Source organism: Macrobrachium rosenbergii, chromosome 29 (assembly GCF_040412425.1).
Source record: "Macrobrachium rosenbergii isolate ZJJX-2024 chromosome 29, ASM4041242v1, whole genome shotgun sequence".
In the NCBI taxonomy this organism is placed as follows: Eukaryota; Metazoa; Arthropoda; class Malacostraca; order Decapoda; family Palaemonidae; genus Macrobrachium; species Macrobrachium rosenbergii.
The window spans coordinates 13,519,375-13,541,045 of record NC_089769.1 but is presented as its reverse complement, the minus strand read 5'-3'; the positions used below and the strand labels follow the sequence as shown (position 1 = coordinate 13,541,045).

Sequence of the window (21,671 nt, the reverse complement as noted above, 5' to 3'; positions counted from 1 at the left end):
TCTCTTTGCGTGCATACACACACACACACATATGTATGAAGATATGCATGTATGTCTGTATGTATTCACCAATGTATGTATGTATGTGTATGTAGGTGTGCATTTTTTAATGTCACAGAAACCTCTTGACATCTACTTTTCTCAACAAATTTTGGATACGCATATCACTTCAACCCTTGAATCCGAAAGGGTATTAATTGAAAAAGTTGTCCATTCCATAACAAAATTCGAACCAACGCATGTAAGGTTACTGTAGTGATTTTAGTGTCTAATCCATAGTTTTTGAGGTTGCTGTGATGAATACTGACACTCCTGATGACCTTTATGTCCAAGTTCAGGCCCGATAGGAAGGGGGGGGGGTGAGAAGGGGTGGGAAGAGGATGACGTGTAAAAATAACTGAAAAAGACAGATATTAAGTGTCTAATCCATAGTTTTCTAGGTCGCTGAGATGAATAGTTACACTCTCAATGCCCTTTAAGTCCAAGTTTAACCCTGATAGGAAGGGGCGAGAAGGTGATGACATATTAAAAAAAAAAAAAAAACGATATTAGTGTCTAATCCATAGTTTTTCAGGTCACTGGGATGAACATTGATGCTCTCAATTCCCTTTAAGTCACAGTTCAACCCCGATAGGAATGCGGGGTGAGAAGGGGTGAAATATTGAGAGGGAGAGGAAGTGAGAGAGAGAGTAGAGGGGACATCTGGAGGAAGGAGAGAGAGAGAGAGAGAGAGAGAGAGAGAGTTTATTGGTTGTCATTCAGTTTTCCCAGGAAGTGCCGGGTTGGTCAGCTAGTTTGTGTATGTATATATAAATGTATATATATACTGTATACATATATATATATATATATATATATATATATATATATATATATATATATATATATATATATATATATATATATATATATATATATATATATATATATATATATATGACATTTTTTTTATCACACCGTGATTTACATACAATCATGAAGCTACAAATGTCGCTTAATATCAAATCCATGCTGCCTTGGGAATATCCCCGATGGGGAATTATCACCGAAGGAGAATTTATAAGTGATAAATGGACGGGCACTGCCGAGTCTAAGATAGCTCAGTGGTAACGTCGACTGGAGTTGCTGGATGCGTATCTGTGTCGCGGGATCGAGACTCGGCAGTGCCCGTCCATTTATCACATATAAATTCCCCTTCAGTGATAATTCCCCATCGGGGATATTCCTGAGGCAGCGTGGATTTGATATTAAGTGACATTTTTATATATATATATATATATATATATATATATATATATATATATATATATATATACATATAGGGTAGAATCAACGGCATGAATGCACTGGAGATTCACACTTTCTCTTTATTCCTCCTACGTTTCATAATTTATAAATACATTACCAGGGAATTTTTCTCTTTCTCCCGGAACAGTTTTTCCAACTTGAGGCATTCACAAAGAATGATGGGCCGTATCGTGCCCTTAAAAATTGTTGGAAGTTGTTTACATAGCCCCATCATTATGGAAAACGCCTTTACATAGCCCCATTATGGAAAACGCCTTTACATAGCCCCATCATTATGGAAAACGCCTTTACACAGCCCCATCATGGAAAATGCCTTTACACAGCCCCATCATTATGAAAAATGCCTTTACATAGCCCCATCATTATGAGGAAAAGACAAAATCTGAAAGAAAACCTAGTAAGCTGTAAATCCAAGGGAAGAGGGGAGAAACAGACCCCTACTGAAGGAGGGTGCTGTCTAAAATTTGCAGAAAACAAAGCTGTGCTAGATTTTCAATGCCTAGCAGTACCAAAAATTACTATATATACACACATATGGGAAGACTACCTCTAAAGACAATGACCTGAAGTGGGCAATATCTATAACATGACAAATTTACAGCAGAATCTTATTTTCCGTATAATATTCTACTGTTAAGTAGAATATAAAATGAACTGTTTCAAACTCTATACTACTGTATTTGTAGTTCCACTACCTATCTTGCACTACATCCTTTAAAAACTATATCCATCACTATCAATAATTTACAGCACCTGTACCTTTACAGAGATTTAACTACACAAGATTGACTAAAATTACTCTTTTATTTTTCAAGAAATAATTTACTTATTAAAATCTCTTTCTCTACATCACTATCTAATCAACATACTGTAATTTTTTCAAACTACCAACACTGTTGTGGACCTAGTGTCAAGTACTGAATTCCTACAAATCTACAATCAACGAAGTCAATAATTCCGTACCACACTCAGTAACGAGCCCAACATCGACTTCTTGACTGCCTTCTTGGTGCCATTTTCTTTAACCTTGGCCTGTTTTTTCTTTGCACCCTTTCTGTTTTTCTGTGAACGCAGAGATGCAGGGTCAGCCCTCCCCTGAGTGGGTCCCACAGAAATCACATTATATTTGCAGTTGTCTTTGCCTTCTATTTCAATATTTTCAATGTTACTTGCAGCCTCACTACATGGCTGGGACATTAGGAAAGCCCTGATATTTTCACTGCAGCTAACACTGCGTTCCCTGGATTCCGAAACAGAATCCTTCCCTTTCGCTTCGGTGCGACCACGCTGATTTTCTACAGCGGCACCCGACATCTGTGCCTCATCCTCTCCTTCTTGTCTTAGGGTGTCTGCGGCTGAGTTTCCAGCTATCTCCTTTTTCAGCGCAGAATTACCAGGAGATGATGGCTCCGCAGAAATGCCTTTACCCTGACTGGCAAGGACGTTTTCAGGCTTATGACTGTTGCTAACAGAGGCATCACTGTCATCAGACTCTAGAGTAATCGGCGCTGCTCCTTGATGGACACTGTCAATTGTATCCTTTGCCAGAGCATTTACCCCAAGGGTGTTAACTGGGACGTTAATTGGACTCTGGACTTTCTTTTGCTGAATGGTGTCACCACTAACCTTTTCTCTCTCATTCATAAAATCTCTATTCTGCTGCACCTTAGCACCTGTTTGGAAAGCTTCACTTCTGGTAAACCTGGCTGGGTTTGATGAGCCTACCTCCTTTTCGTCAGCATTCTGTCCTTCAGTAACATAACTACTTTTGTGATCAGTAATTAAAGAGAGCGAATCATAATCACCATCGCTTTCTAGCAGTAGCATATCTAACTCTTCCTCTTGACTTTCTGAAATATCTTGAATATCAGGAACAGCAAGATCAGACACAGTACCATCACAAGCTTCCTTTTCTTCACTATTCTTGCTTTTAGGGACATGAACTGGGCTCATGTTGTAACAAACAATTAAATCTTCCCAAGTCAAGTTATCTTCATGATCAGTTAGAAGCATCAGTTCCTCTGGATCAAAGCCATCTGCTTCTCTATTAAAATTATCAATATCCTCATCACTCTCATTCTGATCAACTGTCATAAGGTAGTTAGTGATTGCAGCATAAACTTTCTCAGGGTGTGACGGAGATTCTTCTTGCTGAACTGGCATGCCGCTATCTGAGCTCTCATCAAAGCTACTTCCAAGGCCACTCTCTAAGCCTTCTAAAGGGCTTTCGCCATCTTCAGTATCACTATGACCACTATCTTGTATACTTTTCAAAATTGCTGCTTGAAGCTTTTGCTTCTCTTTTATGATATCTATATCTCTACTGTTCCTCGATTCATGAGATCGACCTTTGGATCTGCTCCTTCCTAAGGACTTAGATCTTTTCTCTGATGGTCGAAGATCCTCAGAACTGTAAGGAGATCGAGCATTTCTTCTTTGTGAACCATCTGCACCTCCAAAGAGCTCACTAAACTTTGGAGCACGTCTACTGGATAAGCTTCGACTCCTTGGTATTTCTACTCTTAAGGTTTTGGAGCTAACATTTGTTTCTGACTCTTCATTGCTGGCAAACCATTCACTCTCTCCTTCCCCTCCACCAGATCTAAAGCTATTAGCTCCTTTCTTTCCCTCTCTATTCCCATCTTTTTCCAAAATCTTACGCCTGATACTTTCCCAACCTTGAGATGCTCTTTTCTTAACAACGTCATTGTCTAATGAGGAATTTCCTTTTAATTCTGGCTTCCATCTGGTAGCTTTATCCTCAATACACTGTTTGACACTTTCCAACCCTCTGCTGAGCTTTGGGAGACTACTCCAAGATGAACAGCCAGTGCTGGTTTCTCTCTGATTTTTCCTTTCAGTCACTTTGCCTTGACGTTGTGGAGAACCTGCATAATCTTTACATCCATTATATGGATATGCACAATTATAACTTACATCTTCTTCCTTTAAATCTTGCATGCTTCCTTTCATATAAGCTTTGATATCAATAAGACTACTGAAGCCTTTTTTAGGTGCAACTTTACATCTGGATGAAGTATAAAACTCATCTAGACTCTTAATACTCTCATTGTAACTACCTCTGTTCAGGTTGACAGTTGGATACTCCCAACTGTTAAGACTTCTCAGGCTACTACTAAGGTGATCACCATCGTAACTTTTTTCTTTGCCAAGACTATTCATGCTTCCAATGGCACTGTCCCCTTCAAAGCTATTACTAGTGCTCTCTCTATATCCAGGAAGACTATTAATACTACCTGAAATGCGTCTTCTGCCTTGCCTCATATAGCCTGACCTACTTCTAAAAACTTCCGTACTTTGTACGTTATCAACCGTAAGTTCTCCAATCTTATTACTAGAACAATCATCTGATGTATCATATTCACTACATTCTTCTTTCAAACCCTTTGTCATGATCGAAGATCTTCTAGTAGTGCGGCCTTTTCGCTTCCTCAAAGCTCTGGCATTCTCCAGGTTCTTTACAGGTTTGGCAGCAACAACTTTGCTGTTCCAGTAGGGGTTCCAAACATTTCCAGGCACAGAGGAAGTTTCACTAACATCAGATCTACTGCCATGACAGTTGGAATTGACACTTCTAGAACTTAGGCTGCTGATACTTCTCAAGTTCTCATTAACATAAAGGAAATTATTGTCACCCCGGGTACTGCACCTACTTCCTGGGAGACTGTGCATACTGTTCCTTCTACTATTAGAAGGTAAATCCGTCCTGCTGCTACATCTGCTTCCCTGTAGACTGTGCAAACTGTTTCTTCTACTACTTGAGTACAAATCATTCCTACTACTACACCTGCTTCCCTGAGAACTATATGTACTGTTTCTTCTCGTGGGATGTGAGAAATCAGGGCTTTCCTGGCCATGTAAACTGTTCCTCCTGGTGTTAGATTTACTTCTCTGGTGGTTGAAATGATAGTCATTGCTTGAACTTCTATTTTTACTACCTTCAGAAATCTGCAGACTTCCTCTTCTCTGGTTATGTCTATTACTCTTGAAAATGGTAGTGCTGTCATCTGGATAACTTTGATTTTCCTTATGTTTATTCATTTCACTGACTGCAGCAACTTTGGTGAGATTATTAGCATTAATTCCTGTCTTACTTTTAATGCGCCTCCTACTGGTAACATTTTTCTTGATAAAATCCCAACCCTCAGACTTGGAATTCTTGGCCTCTGTCATCCCAACACTCTTATCACTATCAGAGTTCTGGGATGTTTGTAGTTTACCTTCAGCTTTTCCAGTTACAACAGAAGGGTTATTTTTCACATTATTCCAAAGAGAGTTTTTCTTTGCAACAGCGATGCCGTTTTGTTTATTATTGCCACTGCTACGAACTTTCAAAGATTGTTTTTCAAGCATACAGTTACTATTCTGTTTTACATCTTTTACATCCACTTGAGGATTTGTAGAAGTGGCAATCGATTTCTTACGGATAACTCTGCCACTGTTTGTTACTCTGCGAGATAAGGTGTTGGCTGCAATAATGCCTGCACCTAACTCCTTAACCTTTCTTATCTTGGGCTTGGCTCCAGAATGTACACTAGGGCTTTTCTCATCGTTGTCAGTAATGCACCTCACATTATCATCAGAAACCTCTTTACATTTCTTTTTATCTTTAGTTCTGACTGTCTTGTTTTTCATCTTGCTACTAGAATCCTTTTTTGGCTGACAGCAAATGCTCTCTTGGCATTCTGAATACCTTCCGCAGTTATTTGACTCTTCAGAATCACTTGGAGAAATGCATGCTTCTATATTTTCTTCTGGATTTGATAAATGATCTTTGTCTAGTTCCTTGCATGACATTTCGTCGGAAAAATTCCCCGAATTAATGTACTGTTCTTTAACAGTGCTCATGTAACTGACAGCCTCTGGAGAACGTTGGCGCTTCAACAACGGATGTTTCACAGGACTCGCAGGGTAACTGCTGTTCACTTCGCTCTCTTCGTCAGTGCTGTAGATTCTGTTGCGGTAGCCATGACGGCAGTGGCTGCTACATTTTGAAGGACTCAAGCGAGGGCTTGTTCTGATGTTCTCCCAGATGTGGCGTTTCCTTCTTCCTTCACTGGATTCAAAGATTTCATCGGAATTTTCTCGGCATAATTTTCCTGATTTGCTAGATCTAACATTTTGGGCTCCTCTCAGTGCTTTTGTGCTTGAGGGGGAGGGTGAAGATACCGGTGAAAGCAAAGTTGGGGTACACGCGTCAGAATCATCGCCACTGAGATCATAATTTGAAGGATTGAGAGTGAGCTGACTAACTGATACCAAATCCACTAATCGCATTCTTATGGTATGCTGATCAAACACAGTGTTAAATCAAGGCATTATTTACACAAGAAGGCCGAAAGACTGTCTTAGGGACTGCCAATACGATCGTGTCCAGGGAGACACACAATTCAACAACAAAGTAGTCGCAATGTGAAAAGCTTGTGCTGTAAACTGAAGACATATATCTGGAAGAGAAAGAAGGAAAGTAAATGCAATCAAAATCCAAAACTGTCTATGCCCATTACTCCAATATGGTAACTATAGAAATCAAATTATCACATTACCATACAAACAGCAGCTTCTCCCTGACCGGAAACATTTATACATTTTTAATAGTTCTAGCAAAATCACTCTGAACAACCAGACATACAGCATTAGAGCCACACAAGCCAGGGAAGCAGAAACAAGAAAACTATAAATAACGTAAATATAAACAGGCGTTTTAACACTTAGCTAAAACGTATGTCAGTTTTCTAAACTGATTTCCACTGATGAAGTGATTTTAGCACCGTCACAAAAATGTCAGAACCCAACCTTAGAAGAGTCACAACACATTAACTCACATATATGGCCAAAGCAAAAAACAACGGTAAATGACAATCACTCTACCAATAATGGTAATTATCCGCAGACCAGGTCTCCGCAACGCTTCTCCCAGACCTGAACTCGAAGCTCTCTGCACAAAGCTTGAGCCTCAACTGACGTGGCTTGAGATTTCCAGCGCCTGGAAAACCTCTAACCGCTGTCACGGAAGAGAAAGAAGTGCCGTTCTCTATCCGGGCGGGTGACTTTACAACCTCTTCCAGGACAGAACCAGTTTCGCCCGATTGTCCTAAGATGGCTTCTTAGGTGGCGATACCAGAAAAGTGCTTCGCTTAGTCCAAACCCCCGGCCTCTATTGCTTTGCCTCGGAGTGAAGGTAACCTTACCAAGGGTTTCCGACGAGTTATGAATAATAATTCATATATGCTTGTGTACCTTACTTGACAGGTTTGGTAGCACCTATAGAGTAAAACCACTGAATGACATCCGGTTGATAAATTTATTTCAGAAAGGGGATCAATTAGTTTGCCTTCATTTCCTTAGCTCAATTAAATAATTACTCTTAAAACTTTTCATGATAAAATCTACGACCATAAGCATCATTTCTACTGTTGACGACTCATTCAGGACACCTAAAACACGCACAAACACATTATATATATATATATATATATATATATATATATATATATATATATATATATATATATATATATATATATATATATATATATATATATATATAAAACAATACGACGTTTTGCACGAAAATACTCTCTATTGGCGACCTTCTTTGCTAAGGAGGGTGTACTTGAGCAAAGGAAGGTCACGCTGAAACACGGGTGTCAAGGATAAAACATATGAGGAATGTAAACAAAGACTTTGTATACACACAAATTTTTATATTATATAATTAAATACCAGTCTACACGAATATATATGTGTATATATATGTGTGTGTATGTATGCATACACAAGTTTTCCAAATTACACTCTCCTTTACATCCTCCATTTTTTCCACATGACTAGACCATTGCAAAACTATCCGATTCGTCCCTAAAGAACTCAAAGCAACCATGGAGCCTCACTTCCTACATACACTAACGCATATTTTACATCTATCTTAAAATCTATGATCACGCCCTTTAATACCATACATCCTTATTACTATCCACATTGCCTCTCTATTCCTTCTATCATAACTTTTTTCTTTAAGCTTTCTCCCTTTGCTTTCAACTTCTCATATATACCTATTTCATAACAAACACTTGATCAACACATCCTCTGTCTTGTCTAAACCCATAACGTTATTCCTTTGTCAATCCTTCTCTCATGTGTCTTATTTTCTTAATAAAAATCCCACAAGACAACTTCCCTGGTCCATTATAATTATTACAGTCACCTCTATCACCTTTACCTTTTCACAGAGAAATAATTCTACTTTTCCCTCCCGTTCCTGGAGATCCTTTCTGTTATCCTAGAAACACCATACAAACCCCAGTCAGCAATTATGTTACAACCACCACCATAAGACAAAATCACAACTGAAACCCTTCAACTTACGGTGTCTTTCCAATCTTCAACCTCTTAACAGGCGTCTTGTCCTCAACAGTACAATCAGTTCGACAAAAATTCTGAAAATTAAGCTAACCCTTCCGTCTCTTGCTCTATTCAGCTCTGCTTCCCTTCTAATTTCCACATTCAACGTACTCAAAAGACTGATGTTAAAAGAACATAATTTCTGACCAAAGTATCAAATACTAAATCACAAAAGGGTTGCCAAACCTGCACGTACAAACAAATAACAGAAAGGCCTCTTTGACAATAATAAAGACAAAGCACTATATTTTCAATAATCGGAAGACCGTTTTTTTTTACTTCCATATTCAAGTTGATAATAAATTAAAGAACTAAAATTAACAAACAAAATGAAAACAGGCATTTAAGTCTACATCAAATTCAAAAGACGGTTATAGTTTAAATAACATTGAATCTAAAAAAAAAAGAATAAAAATGAGAGCTGAGGATACAGCTACACTGGTTAAAGGTCAATACAAAAACTCTTTATTTGTTACTTCTAAGCATGTGGCCTTTACGACGAAACGTTTCATAGGAAAACCAGTTCGGTCACGAGTTTGATTTTCTGACTGCATTATATATACATATAAATATATATATATATATATATATATATATATATATATATATATATATATATATATATATATATATATATATATATATATATATGTGTGTGTGTGTGTGTGTGTGTGTGTGTGTGTGTGTGTGTGTGTAGCCACAATGTCCTCTTCACTTCTCGATTTCATCGCATTTTGGATACGGTTGTCACTGCGAAGAATTGGATCAGGATAAAGAATCATAAAAAGAAATTCTGAAAGCCGGATGAGACTTGAACCCGCATGTGAGATGTCAGAACGTTATGACAGAGATATATACATACATTTTATATATATACATATATACATACATTACATGCATACACACACACACACAAACATATGTATATATATATATATATATATATATATATATATATATATATATATAGAGAGAGAGAGAGAGAGAGAGAGAGAGAGAGAGAGAGAGAGAGAGACTGATGTATTTAATTGAGGACTTGTCTGGATTTGAAATAAGTGTATTTCGTGTACTTCAATCATCCTTTGAAAGATCCTCCTTTAAACATTTTGTTTTCTTAATGAAACTTGTAGGAATAAGACAACATCTACATGCCCATACAATTTCAGAAATGAAATTTGATTCGATTGCCTTAAAATGATTACATACATACATATTCTTTATACATACGGGCAACATACACAGTGTACGACAATGGCGGAATTTCCCCTACGATACTTATAACGAAAAAGTAACTCTTTGGCTTTCGTCTTTCATCACTTTAATGCAATACGCATTTATCTTAAAATGGGGAATATTTTTAAAAGTCATGAATAAAGAAATCTTCCATTCCCGAACGCACTAGTTCACAAATAGTTATACTGAAGTCAACGCAATGGGAAATGAATCTTTATTTTAAATTTACCGTGAGAAAAAATCATCAAATTTCCCAGTGGTGTTCACAAGCTAGGTTGCCAGTATGTCTCAATTATTCAGCTGTTGACATTAGCCTCGTATTTCGTAAACTTGATACGAAAAATATCTAATTTTTCTGTGTGAGAGAGAGAGAGAGAGAGAGAGAGAGAGAGAGAGAGAGAGAGAGAGAGAGAGAGAGAGAGATTTACAAGAAAATTCTCTTATCTTCTAGTGTAGAGAGAGAGAGAGAGAGAGAGAGAGAGAGAGAGAGAGAGTGGTAGGCTTATAAGAGAAAATCTCTTATTTTCCAGTGAGAGAGAGAGAGAGAGAGAGAGAGAGAGAGAGAGAGAGAGAGAGAGAGAGAGAGAGATCTCAAGAAAAATCTTTAGAGAGAGAGAGAGAGAGAGAGAGAGAGATTTACAAGAAAAATCTCTTATCTTCTAGTGTATGAGAGAGAGAGAGAGAGAGAGAGAGAGAGAGAGAGAGAGAGAGAGAGAGAGAGAGAGAGAGAGAGAGAAAACGTTTACACACATGAAAACTAATACCATACAGGTAAAACAGAGGAGTACCTGGGTTAATTATACTTAAGTATTGTTGCTCTACTACTACGCCAAACATGAAGCGTAATAAATGCAGACTCCAACCTAAAGAAACAATACCACGTTTCTTCAAGGGGTCTGATTTATTACGAATATAAAGCTTAATGAAATCGAACATTCACCTTTTACACTCCGATTACCACTAACTAACCAATTAACGATGAGAGCTGATACGCCTAGCCACCTTGAACTGAGTAATCAGTGAGTCAAGCTAAGCAGATTACGGTAAATCATAAGTGAATTAAACACGAATCAGACACGTGTGCGCTAATGGAATACACCCAGACGATTCTTCTCAAGAGGGCCACCAAACAAGCAAACAAACACGTCCCCTCACTTCGGCAAGACTTCCTTCATTCATGTTTAAGGAGACTTCGACAAAGCCAAGTACCTCAACTCCGCAAACGTTGCAGATCTTGCAACACGCGACTTGCAACGCCAAGATTTCCTTCCAGGTTCAAGTATTGTGTTGCATCACACACGCCACGTGCAATGGAGACGCACAAGAAGAAAAAAAAGCCACACAGTCACACCTGGCTGGTGCTTGCATTAAAACTGGCGCCCGGAGACCCATCCCATCAATGCACAATGGACAGGGGTGAAAAAAAAAACAAAACAAAAAAAAAACACACACACACACACACACAAGAAGGGTAGCTACTGCCACCTCGAACACTTCATACTTAAGACTCGTTCAACACATCGGCTGAAGTTATTTCTCTGCATGTCTCTTAAATCATACACAACAGGACATGGAGAGGACTTTATTACTACTAATGCTCTAGCGAAGCATTTTTAAATTACAAGACAGCTTACAACGCAATCATGGGGAGAATATTATAGATTTCCTTCTAATCTTTATCCACAAATATGGGTCAAAATTGAATTTACAATATTCAGATCACAACTGCTACAGATGCTGTCTCTGCAACAGATAGGTATGGTGTATACTGTCTCAAACTAACTGCAAAGTGACAGCAAGACTTTGTTTGATCGTATAACAAACTGATGATATGGCAATGAGGTTAGTAATATCGAAATAACAAGAATGAGATGAAAAATAAATATATAAAACCTTTCTCGGATAAAAAAAATAAAACTAGAGTGTGGAACAATGTCTGTAAAGATATTTCAATAACGAAATTCACTGAAGAGTTCACGGCTATCGCAAGAAAGTGCCCTACTTCACTGGGGTATATACCTCATTCCTCACCCCCCACCCCTTCCATTACGGCAAGTCGGGCAACTGGGTTTATTCCACCTCACCAATACTTTTTCTCGCAGTTCTGAATAACATTCTCGGCATTATCTCACCAGTGGACTTCATAAATTACTCTTTTATCACTTTAATTATAGATGATATTTTACAGGTAAATTTGGATCTTTATGAACCATTCATCACAAGTACACAAAATAAATAATTTGTGTTAAGAAGTCAAAGGATTTACACTAAATCAAGATCATTCTGACTTAAATGGAAATGTATTTCAGATATAAAAACATGACAATTATTATATGCATCAAATGGAAGACACACAGTAGTTTTATAATATGGCCATTACTATGGTTCCATCGAACATTACTCCTCACAGTGTACGTAAGAGTAATGCCAGTTACGCGCCTTCCTCGCACCTTCACCTATATTCACCACAGGTCTCACAGACCCTTCGACTCGAGATACTTCGGTCCAGCGCACTCTCAGCTCAGTCATGTATATATCTGCACTGATACAGTTTAAACTTCAGCCGGAATGGGCAAGAGCTCTTCCATATTTGCTCTGTGTTCTGTGTATTTCGCCATGAAATATTTTCTTTACACTTCTTCTGCCAAACATTCATTTAAGTTTCTATCCACCGCACTCGTAATCTGTTTACAAGTTGAAGATCACAATGACATATATATAAGGGAAAAATTACCAAACAAAATCAAGAACATGCGCTGACAAATATAACAAACAGGGCCACCACCCTACCCTTTCCCACAGTACGTCATTCGCTCTCAATCCTTCCCTTACATCTAATCCCATGTCTTAGTGGGGCAACTGGCTCTCGTCTATCCCAGTGAGCCCGAGGCCCGAGTCCCCAACAACGTCTACCGTTATCTTAAGCTTTTATGTGGAAATAATGGACATCACTAAGCTTAAAAAATCTGCCCGGTCTTTTTGGCAATTAAGTGATAAACAAGGCATTTCCATAACGCGCGGGCACTTTCGCACACATAAGGTGATTAAACACCTGTATGGGTGACAAAACGCATCCGAAGAAATATGATAAAAACATCCTATCAAAAATTAGTTGCTAGCGGATTTCCACCAGTCTGATGATGTTCTATTACTAAAAAGGGAAAAGTCGAGGAAGTCGTATTAGCCGGTGCAAGCACGACTTCCTAAATAAACGAGAGAGAGAGAGAGAGAGAGAGAGAGAGAGAGAGAGAGAGAGAGAGAGAGAGAACGTTAATATGAATTTCCGACGAGACAAAGGATTACATTCCCGGATACTTCGTATTACTACGATGACAAATGCTTAAAACTGCATTAAAAGCAACGCATTCAGAGTTACACAAAGTGAACGGCTTTGACTTCAGTCATGGCGTGTAACTCAAACGGGGAGAGAGAGAGAGAGAGAGAGAGAGAGAGAGAGAGAGAGAGAGAGAGAGAGAGAGAGAGAGAGGCTTGATCATTGAGCATTATGAGAAGGGTTACTGATCTTTAATTCCGATATCATTTATTCATGGACATCGACATAAAACTTTTCTTTTAACCATTATGTTAACGATTTAACTAATTGAAAAATAAGCGGCGACTTCATATCAGTGGTTAGCGGCATCTACTATTAATTTTAAAAACGAATATATAAAAAAACCATGAGATGAACTATTCTAAAAGCACTGTATCCACTGCGCCCGCAGCATTAACCTTTAAAGAATAAAACTTAAAACATTAGGTTTTCAAGAAATTAACAAGAATAATCTCCAGATACATTATTCCGCTTATAATGTTTATACGGAGAAAAGAAACATTGCATTTCAATTACTATGAAAAACTGCTACGTCATTTCATTTGTAATGAAAGGCCAAGTATCATCAAAAGTCATTTAAAAAATAAAGAAAGCTTTATTGCTCTGTTTCACTTCAAATCATAAGACGTGGCAATGCTGTACATAGTTCAGAGATCCAAACAGGAAAGCTATAGTACTATATTAAGAGAGAGAGAGAGAGAGAGAGAGAGAGAGAGAGAGAGAGAGAGAGAGAGAGAGAGAGAGAGAGAGAGAATGTTTTACAGCAAAAACAATTCACATAGTCCAATTATATGCTACCTACAAACACATTGCTGCAGAAACCAATGAGAATGGAACAACGTAACCCAGTCATTCGACGGAAACATCGATCAAAAGTAATAAAAGGTTAAAAGGAGTTTTGAACGAATGACGCTTACTTCGCAACGTATTTACAACGAAATAATAATAATAATAATAATAATAATAATAATAATAATAATAATAATAATAATAATAATAATAATAATAACCTAGCTACGACCTTCCCATCACAAGTCACATTTTAGTAAAACCATCACACCAAATTAATATGTTCTTTAGGGCTTTTGCCTCTGGCTCATCCTGGCCTCTCACATCTACCGGCTAACTCTTGAACACCTGACGTGACCTAAAAAGCCAGGACATCTGTTAACACTTGTTGATGCTAATGAAAATAAGCCGAACACCTGGCAGCGAAATGACAGGAATTTCGGGTCAGAACGAGGGGTCAGCCACGGTCCGAAGCGATTTCGTTTTCTCAATTAGAGCAAAAGTTTGGGCGAGACCTCAAAATGCTAAAGGGCAATTCATTAAATTCTATCAATTTTCTTGATTAACAGGAATGCTTTGCAAGGTTAGTAAAATTGCAAGGGAACATTCTAACTATAGTATATACTGTATATATATTTATATTCATATATACGTCTATTGCTTACTTGTTAATAATCTATAGTCTTAGACTCATTAGCAAATAAATGGTCTTCTTCACTTGCTCCACATAAGTGCGTGCTAATGGTATATGCATGTATGTTGAGGGGATATTTCAAGTAATAACGGATGCCTTTCTACTCAAAATCCTGTTCCATCTTCCTCATTTCCAGGTCATGTAAAGACCGTCAGTACACCGCCTTTACACAGTGGAAGCACCTGCCACCTTCGCATCCTGTTCGGTATTCTAAGACGCCATGGAACATCATGAAAAACTGAGTTTGATTTTGATACCTTCTTTTAATGTTACTGCTTCGTAGCCCTCTCATTATGATCCAGACTAGACCGAACATACTTTAAATTAAGTTCTAATCAAGAAACCAAGTTCTCCAAAATAAGTAATTCCGAAAAGATCCCCTGTAAATGTCTGAAACGTTCTAAAAAGAAACAACTCTTGATTTAATTGTTAAGGAGGCGGTCAGTGCAGTCGTCAATATTTGAAGGAAGACTAATTGAGTCAAAGATCTTTTGGAGAAAAATAATAATTCATATCATAGCATATTTGCAGTTTGTACAAACTCACAAGAGACCATAATCATATCTATTTCACAAAAACGAGTAAAGAAAAATCTACTGGGATGCTGCACATCTCGAATTATAGTTCATTATATGATATGTCACGGGTCAGAAGAAACCTCTGAAACAAACCTATCTTGTTGTATTGTAAAACTTTGTACTTTCTTGTCTAGTCTTAAAATTCAACACTGGTACTTTTTTACCCGCGGGTTAAAATTTCAACAAAGGTAATCAAGGAGAAAAGATAAAACTTTCAGTCAAAAATGGACCAAAAATACAAAACCCCATAGGTTTATTCTTTTTTTTAACATTTACAAAGACAGTACTTACGAAGTAGTCATAAGTAGGCCCACAATAACACACTATGTTTTTGCTTACAAGTGTGAAAAACCACAAGATTGCACGACAACCCCATTAGCCTTCTAAGACGATGAAAGACAAATCGATTCCTCATAGACATTTCCTTAAGCTCTTTCGGGGCAAAGTGTTATACGGAAAGACCCAACAATAACTAGAAGTTAATTGACTTCTCAATTGACATTAATTTGAGTCGAGAGTGGGATCGAATCCCACCAACACCTGTTGCCTAACTACCTAATTTAATCTTCATGGAGAGGAAATGAATGAATCATAAACCCTCCCTTCCACCCTCCTCACTCTCCCTCTCTCTCTCTCTCTCTCTCTCTCTCTCTCTCTCTCTCTCTCTCTCTCTCTCCTGCCAAGAAAACCAATCTCATTTACTGATTGAAACCTTAGCACCTCATATTGTCAAAATCACCTCCAATACTGGGAGTAAAATATTGCTTTTACAAGGATGCATTACTGTTCTATTAAATAAAATGAAAGCAAAATATAATCATGAAGAAACAAGTAAAAAATGCGCAGAAGTTTCTTCGGCGCAATCGAGTTTTCTGTACAGCCGCTACAGCGTATAATCAAGGTCATCGAAAATAGATCTATCATTCGGTGAGCCGCGATCCATGAAACTTTAACCACGTCTCGGTGGTGGCCTATCCTCTATCGTTGCCAGAAGCACGACTATGGTTAACTTTAAACTTAAATAAAATAAAATCTACTCAGGCTAGAGGGCTGCAATTTGGTATGTTCGATTATTAGAGGATGGATGATCAACTTATCAATTTGCAGCCCTTTAACCTCAGTAGTTTTTAAGATCTGAGGGCGGTTATAAAAAGTGCGGACAGAATAAAGTGCGGACGGACAAACAAAGCCGGCACAATAGTTTTCTTTCACAAAAAACTAAAAGTACTGTGGGTGTAGTACATCTACATTCGAGTGGCTAGATAGATAGGAAAAGCACTGGTATATAAATATACAACTATTTTTTCTGTAATGACATACCCTCCAAATTCAATTAGCACAAAACCCATTGTACAACATACCACGAAATGCGATTCGCTTAGCTATGAAAGGTCTGCCCTTTGTATCTATTGATGAAAAGGTATAAAGCCAATCATATACTGGATAAGAAAAGGATATAAAAAAAGAAAAAAAAAAAAAATAGAATGCACTATATCTAAAAACTAAGAAAAAGAAAGAGAAAACACAACGCAATATGCGTAAAGAAGAGGAAAGGCCTACGTGCTATTTTTAGCCGGTAAAGTCGTTCCTTATCGAGGCAATGCACAAGCAACTGACGGGGGGAGCAGCTTGGCACAACCAAGCATATCGGTTTAAAGTTTCACTTTGATTAATATTACTTCTGAAAAAAATTATTTCAGCGCGCATTAAAGCGCGATGTTGCCGGCGAGCGTTCCGTTTCGTTCGTTGAAAAGTTACCGATATGATTATCACACGTTATTTGTTTTGCTAGCATCAAAGACGCCTGTCTATCACAAATGAGAGAGAGAGAGAGAGAGAGAGAGAGAGAGAGAGAGAGAGAGAGAGAGAGAGAGAGAGAGAGAGATCCCAACCTTAATGATCAGAAGGTGGGGGTAGGCTTGTGCGTCCGGAGGACAAGAAAATGTCAGTTTTTTTTTTTTTCAATTTTTCTAGACTTCTAATGTCATATATTTTGTGTTCTGTGAGAACTAATAACTTGGCTACAGTGCATTGCAACCACTTTTCCATATTTTAAGTAAACTACAAAATTATACTAAATAAAATAAATATTTCATTTCATGCCACATTTGAATAATCAGACGCCGCAGAAGGCAAGTGTGCCACGTTACAGTAACACACACACACACACACACACACACATATATATATATATATATATATATATATATATATATATATATATATATATATATATATATATATATAATTGCAAGCACACACACACACACATATATATATAAATGCAAGCTGTACTTTCCGGCGTTACAGTGTATAAAAAAAAAAAACCACGAGAGAAACTTTTTATTTATCGTCATATCTGAAGCGCACAAACGAATCAGCTTCAATAGAAAATGTACAAATCAATAAGCTCAAATGAAATGTTGAACAATGAACCCGTATATATTCTCCTCGTCACTCATGGCAGTTTAGAGTGAAACATTACTCAAAGAACGTCCTTAATCATTTGTTCTGTCGACACGACGTCTCTAAAGGCGATTGCGTTTCAAGAAATAAAAACGTGCTGACGAAACTTAACTACCAAGCATTTCAAGAGCATATCAGACACTACAGGGCATTTAGCATATCACGACCCCACCCCCAACCCCTATCCTCCTCTAGAAGCTGATAGCGTACCTGGAGCATCAGAAAACTTTAAAAGGAATGATCTCTGTGCACCCCACCCAGATGACCTCCCCAAAATATTTCATAACAATCGGTCCACAAGTGTTGCGTAATTATATTGATTGTAATATACTACATTTTAAAAAGAAATTTGGATTTTCCTAGGATGCGAACCTACGCCTTCATAAATGGAGTTTTGCGCGCCTTCCGCGAGAACCTCCACTTCTGAAACTGAAGGTTCGTATTCCCGTCGGAACAAATGAACAAATTGGATATCATCAAAATTTCACGGGTTGGTCTCACACGAATTTAAGGATATAGCTGGCTAGATGTTTTCGTGATCTTGCTGAGAAACTGACAAACGGATGGCAACAGTAGACAAGACTTCCTTGCGGAAGCTACAATCAAACGGACCCTTTTAACTCTACTATTAACCCATTACAAAGAAAAGGACCACCTGAATAAACATTAGTTCAACTGCAAAAGTACACGTTACAGCGTTCGGAATGATAACGAGTAAGGAGCAAGACAGCGTCAAGAAGAGTGAGTACTCAGAAGAAGAGTAAGAAATTAAAGAAAGTATAAGGCGCAAAGATATAAATAAGGATTAAGGAAGCAAACACTACGTCCTACTCAAACCCGCAGCGTTTTTATCAAATACAACTCCGATCCTATTACCGTGACGTCAACGTGGTTTAGTGTATTCAACCGAGAGAGAGAGAGAGAGAGAGAGAGAGAGAGAGAGAGAGAGAGAGAGAGAGAGAGAGAGAGGTCTGTGTTATTTACTACCCTTAGAGAGGGACTCAAGGGTGGCCATTTAGAGTGATTATTGACTGTATTGATGTTCTTTTATCATTTAGTATGTATGCCTGATTAATAACAACTTTGCAGAACAAGGACGTTACAGATATTTCAGTTTTGCAGAATTGCAATCAGTAAAAATATTTATCTAAAAAAAAAACATAATTCATCAGAGAAACCTTCCTTCTATTGAGGTATACGACTGCATTTAATTTAAGAATATCATCTTGGGTCGAAACTTTACAACACTAAAAACAAAAATAAAAATACAATAATCATCTTCTGTGGAAAAAAAATAGAACTATTTTAAGCAATTACAAAATTAGAAGTAACAAAGAGATCGTTATTCACTCTAATCCCTCTGTAGCAACAAACAGAAGCGCCTTGTCTGCAGGCCACAAACAGCATGCAAGATTTACTGCACACTCACAGCAGGTCATCAAATCGCCCGCATGGTCCCCGAAGTGCCAAATCTGCACGCCTACAGAAAACATCAACAAATTGTACTCAATCACCGAAAACAACATAATGCATCTACAAAATTCACAACGAAGAGACCCTACGGAGTGTGAGTTTTTTTTTTAGCATTCGTGCGCTTACTTCGTCTTTGAATGCACACGGCATAAGACACACAACTGCATCTGATTACATTTGAAGGTCGCTGGGATGGGAAAATAAGAGCTCTTCTTCATTAGACTGGCAGACCTTTGAGTACGGTTCAAGTTAGAAAGTTGCTGGTTTCACGCCCAACTATCTACACAAGCAAATGCAAGCCAGAATTCCCCTTTTTAAAAACAATCAATAAAATGAACCCATTAAGCGTTTACTTGAACTTATAACACAATTTGGAAGACGTGCCTGAATGGCAACACGTCCGACTGTGGTCCACACTCCAAAGGAGTGGGTGAGTGACAACTAGCTGAGGTAATTTTCAGATCAAGAACCTACACAAATGCAAAGCTCTGCATAATGTACGAATATTTTATGAAGCCAACTGAGAATCTTCATCTACAAGTTTTAAAAGCTAAAATCACGCGTCCATAACTCTACAAGAATGCGTAGGTTTGATTCTTCGATTGTTTCCGTGAGTCTGCAAAACCGCAAAACAAAAAACTTTTTCCCAAAGGCGAAGGAGTACCGTTATATATGAATATTATAGTCAATAAGTAAGCAAATGTGTTTATTTGCTTGTTCGCTTGTTTTCCAGCTAATCTACAAAGCTATCAAACACACACACACACACAAAAACACGACTGTGAAACTTCAAACCCAACTCGGGAGCAAAGCGACACATGGTCTCTCGGACAGGACGAAAATATATGATTGCATGGGAAGAGACTTCAATAAGTGGGAGATGTGCGAGAGGAATGCAGGAAAGACAAGGATCACGGATTTAGAATAAAAAAAGACAAAAATAAAAAAAAGGTCGGTGATTAAGGTCAATAGTTGCCTTCATCCTTCAATAAATTAGCTTTGCCTATTTCAATACGTTTCAAGAGTCAAGTCATAACTTCACCTTGAAGATGAGGGTGGCAATATTTCACGAAATACTTTGCTCGGACAAAAGAGTTTAGCGTTTTTAAATACTCCCCCCCCAGAAGTTCTTGAATGTAAAAGTGAGAGAGAGAGAGAGAGAGAGAGAGAGAGAGAGAGAGAATATACTCATCTAACCCCAAACCAAAGGCTAATATGTAGACCTTCCACAAAGGTAGTATAAGTTAAGTAGGCTATATCTTAGTTTAACCAGACCTCTGAGCTGATTAACAGCTCTCCTAGGGCTGGCCAGAAGGATTAGGTTTATTTTACGTGGTTAAGAACCAACTAGTTACCTAGCAACGGGACTACAGCTTATTGTGGAATCCGAACCACATTATGACGAGAAATGAATTTCTATCGCCAGAAATAAATTCCTCCAATTCTTCATTGGCCGGTCGGAGAGTCGAACGCTGGGCCAACAGCGTGCTAGCCGAGAACTCTACCCACCCCTCCAATGAAGAACACAAGGGTAGTATAACCTTTGGGTTTCCAATGTGGGAATGGAATGGATTATGAAATTTAGGCCAGGGCCAAGCACTGGGACCTAGGAGCTCATTCAGTGCTGAGAAGAGAATCAAATGGCTACTGGGAAAAAGAAGACAATTTTTCAATTGTGCGTGATGTGAACAGCGTCACATAAAGCCTCTCTAGCCTGGCAGGGCTGGGATGCTCCGCAATAAATGTTAATCTAACGTTCGGTCTTCCGTACAGTGCTCATTGTGATTTCACAGTGTGAGCGGATTTCCGATACTCGTTACTAACGAGTGGGAGTGTGCTCTTTCCTCCGCCACTTTTGCGAGTTTATAATTATGTTCGGGACACCTAATACATGTGTATCCGCATGCATATTTGTTGACGCATATATATTTCGTCCGTGTACGCGTATCAGCTCGCCAATAATAGGCGGAGGCTTGGAAAATTATATACGTAGTGGAGGTTGCCACAACATTCATTTCTCGTACCGTTCACAGTGATGGGCAGTGTCAAAAATCTCCTCTCTCTCTCTCTCTCTCTCTCTCTATATATATATATATATAGCAAAAATTCCCCCGAGTGTCAGCAAGCCATCGAAGATTTAGAGACTACACTAATGAATTCATTGAGCACGAAACATCGCTCTACCTGACAAAGAGAGCGATGACAAAGAATTAACATTAAAACTCGACCCTCTCCACATCATAACATCGGCTGGCCCACTTTAAGCCCAATAGCATGATTGAGTTGCGAAATATTTCCTCCATTATCAGGCTCCGCAATGTCCTGGTGACGTCCTCCAACAAAGCAGAGCAAAGCAAAGCAAAAAAGAAAA

At 38.3% G+C, this 21,671-nt stretch overlaps 1 protein-coding gene across 50 annotated transcripts in view; it reads right to left on the bottom strand.

Annotated features, from left to right (window-relative positions):
* The window catches only part of LOC136854603 (uncharacterized), a 671,913-nt gene that overhangs the window by 141,405 nt on the left and 508,837 nt on the right, over nt 1-21,671 (bottom strand). For 22 of the 50 annotated variants that reach the window (XM_067131064.1, XM_067131061.1, XM_067131062.1 and 19 more), the window contains exons 1-2: nt 7,201-7,395; nt 2,272-6,776 (exon numbers count right to left, since the gene is read on the bottom strand). The exons of the other annotated variants lie outside the window; for them this stretch is intronic. In XM_067131064.1, the coding sequence (XP_066987165.1) occupies nt 2,272-6,606 (4,335 nt within the window). In that variant the 5' untranslated portion in view covers nt 6,607-6,776; nt 7,201-7,395. Of the gene's footprint in view, nt 1-2,271; nt 6,777-7,200; nt 7,396-21,671 lie in introns of those variants that run through there. 50 annotated transcript variants of the gene reach the window in all.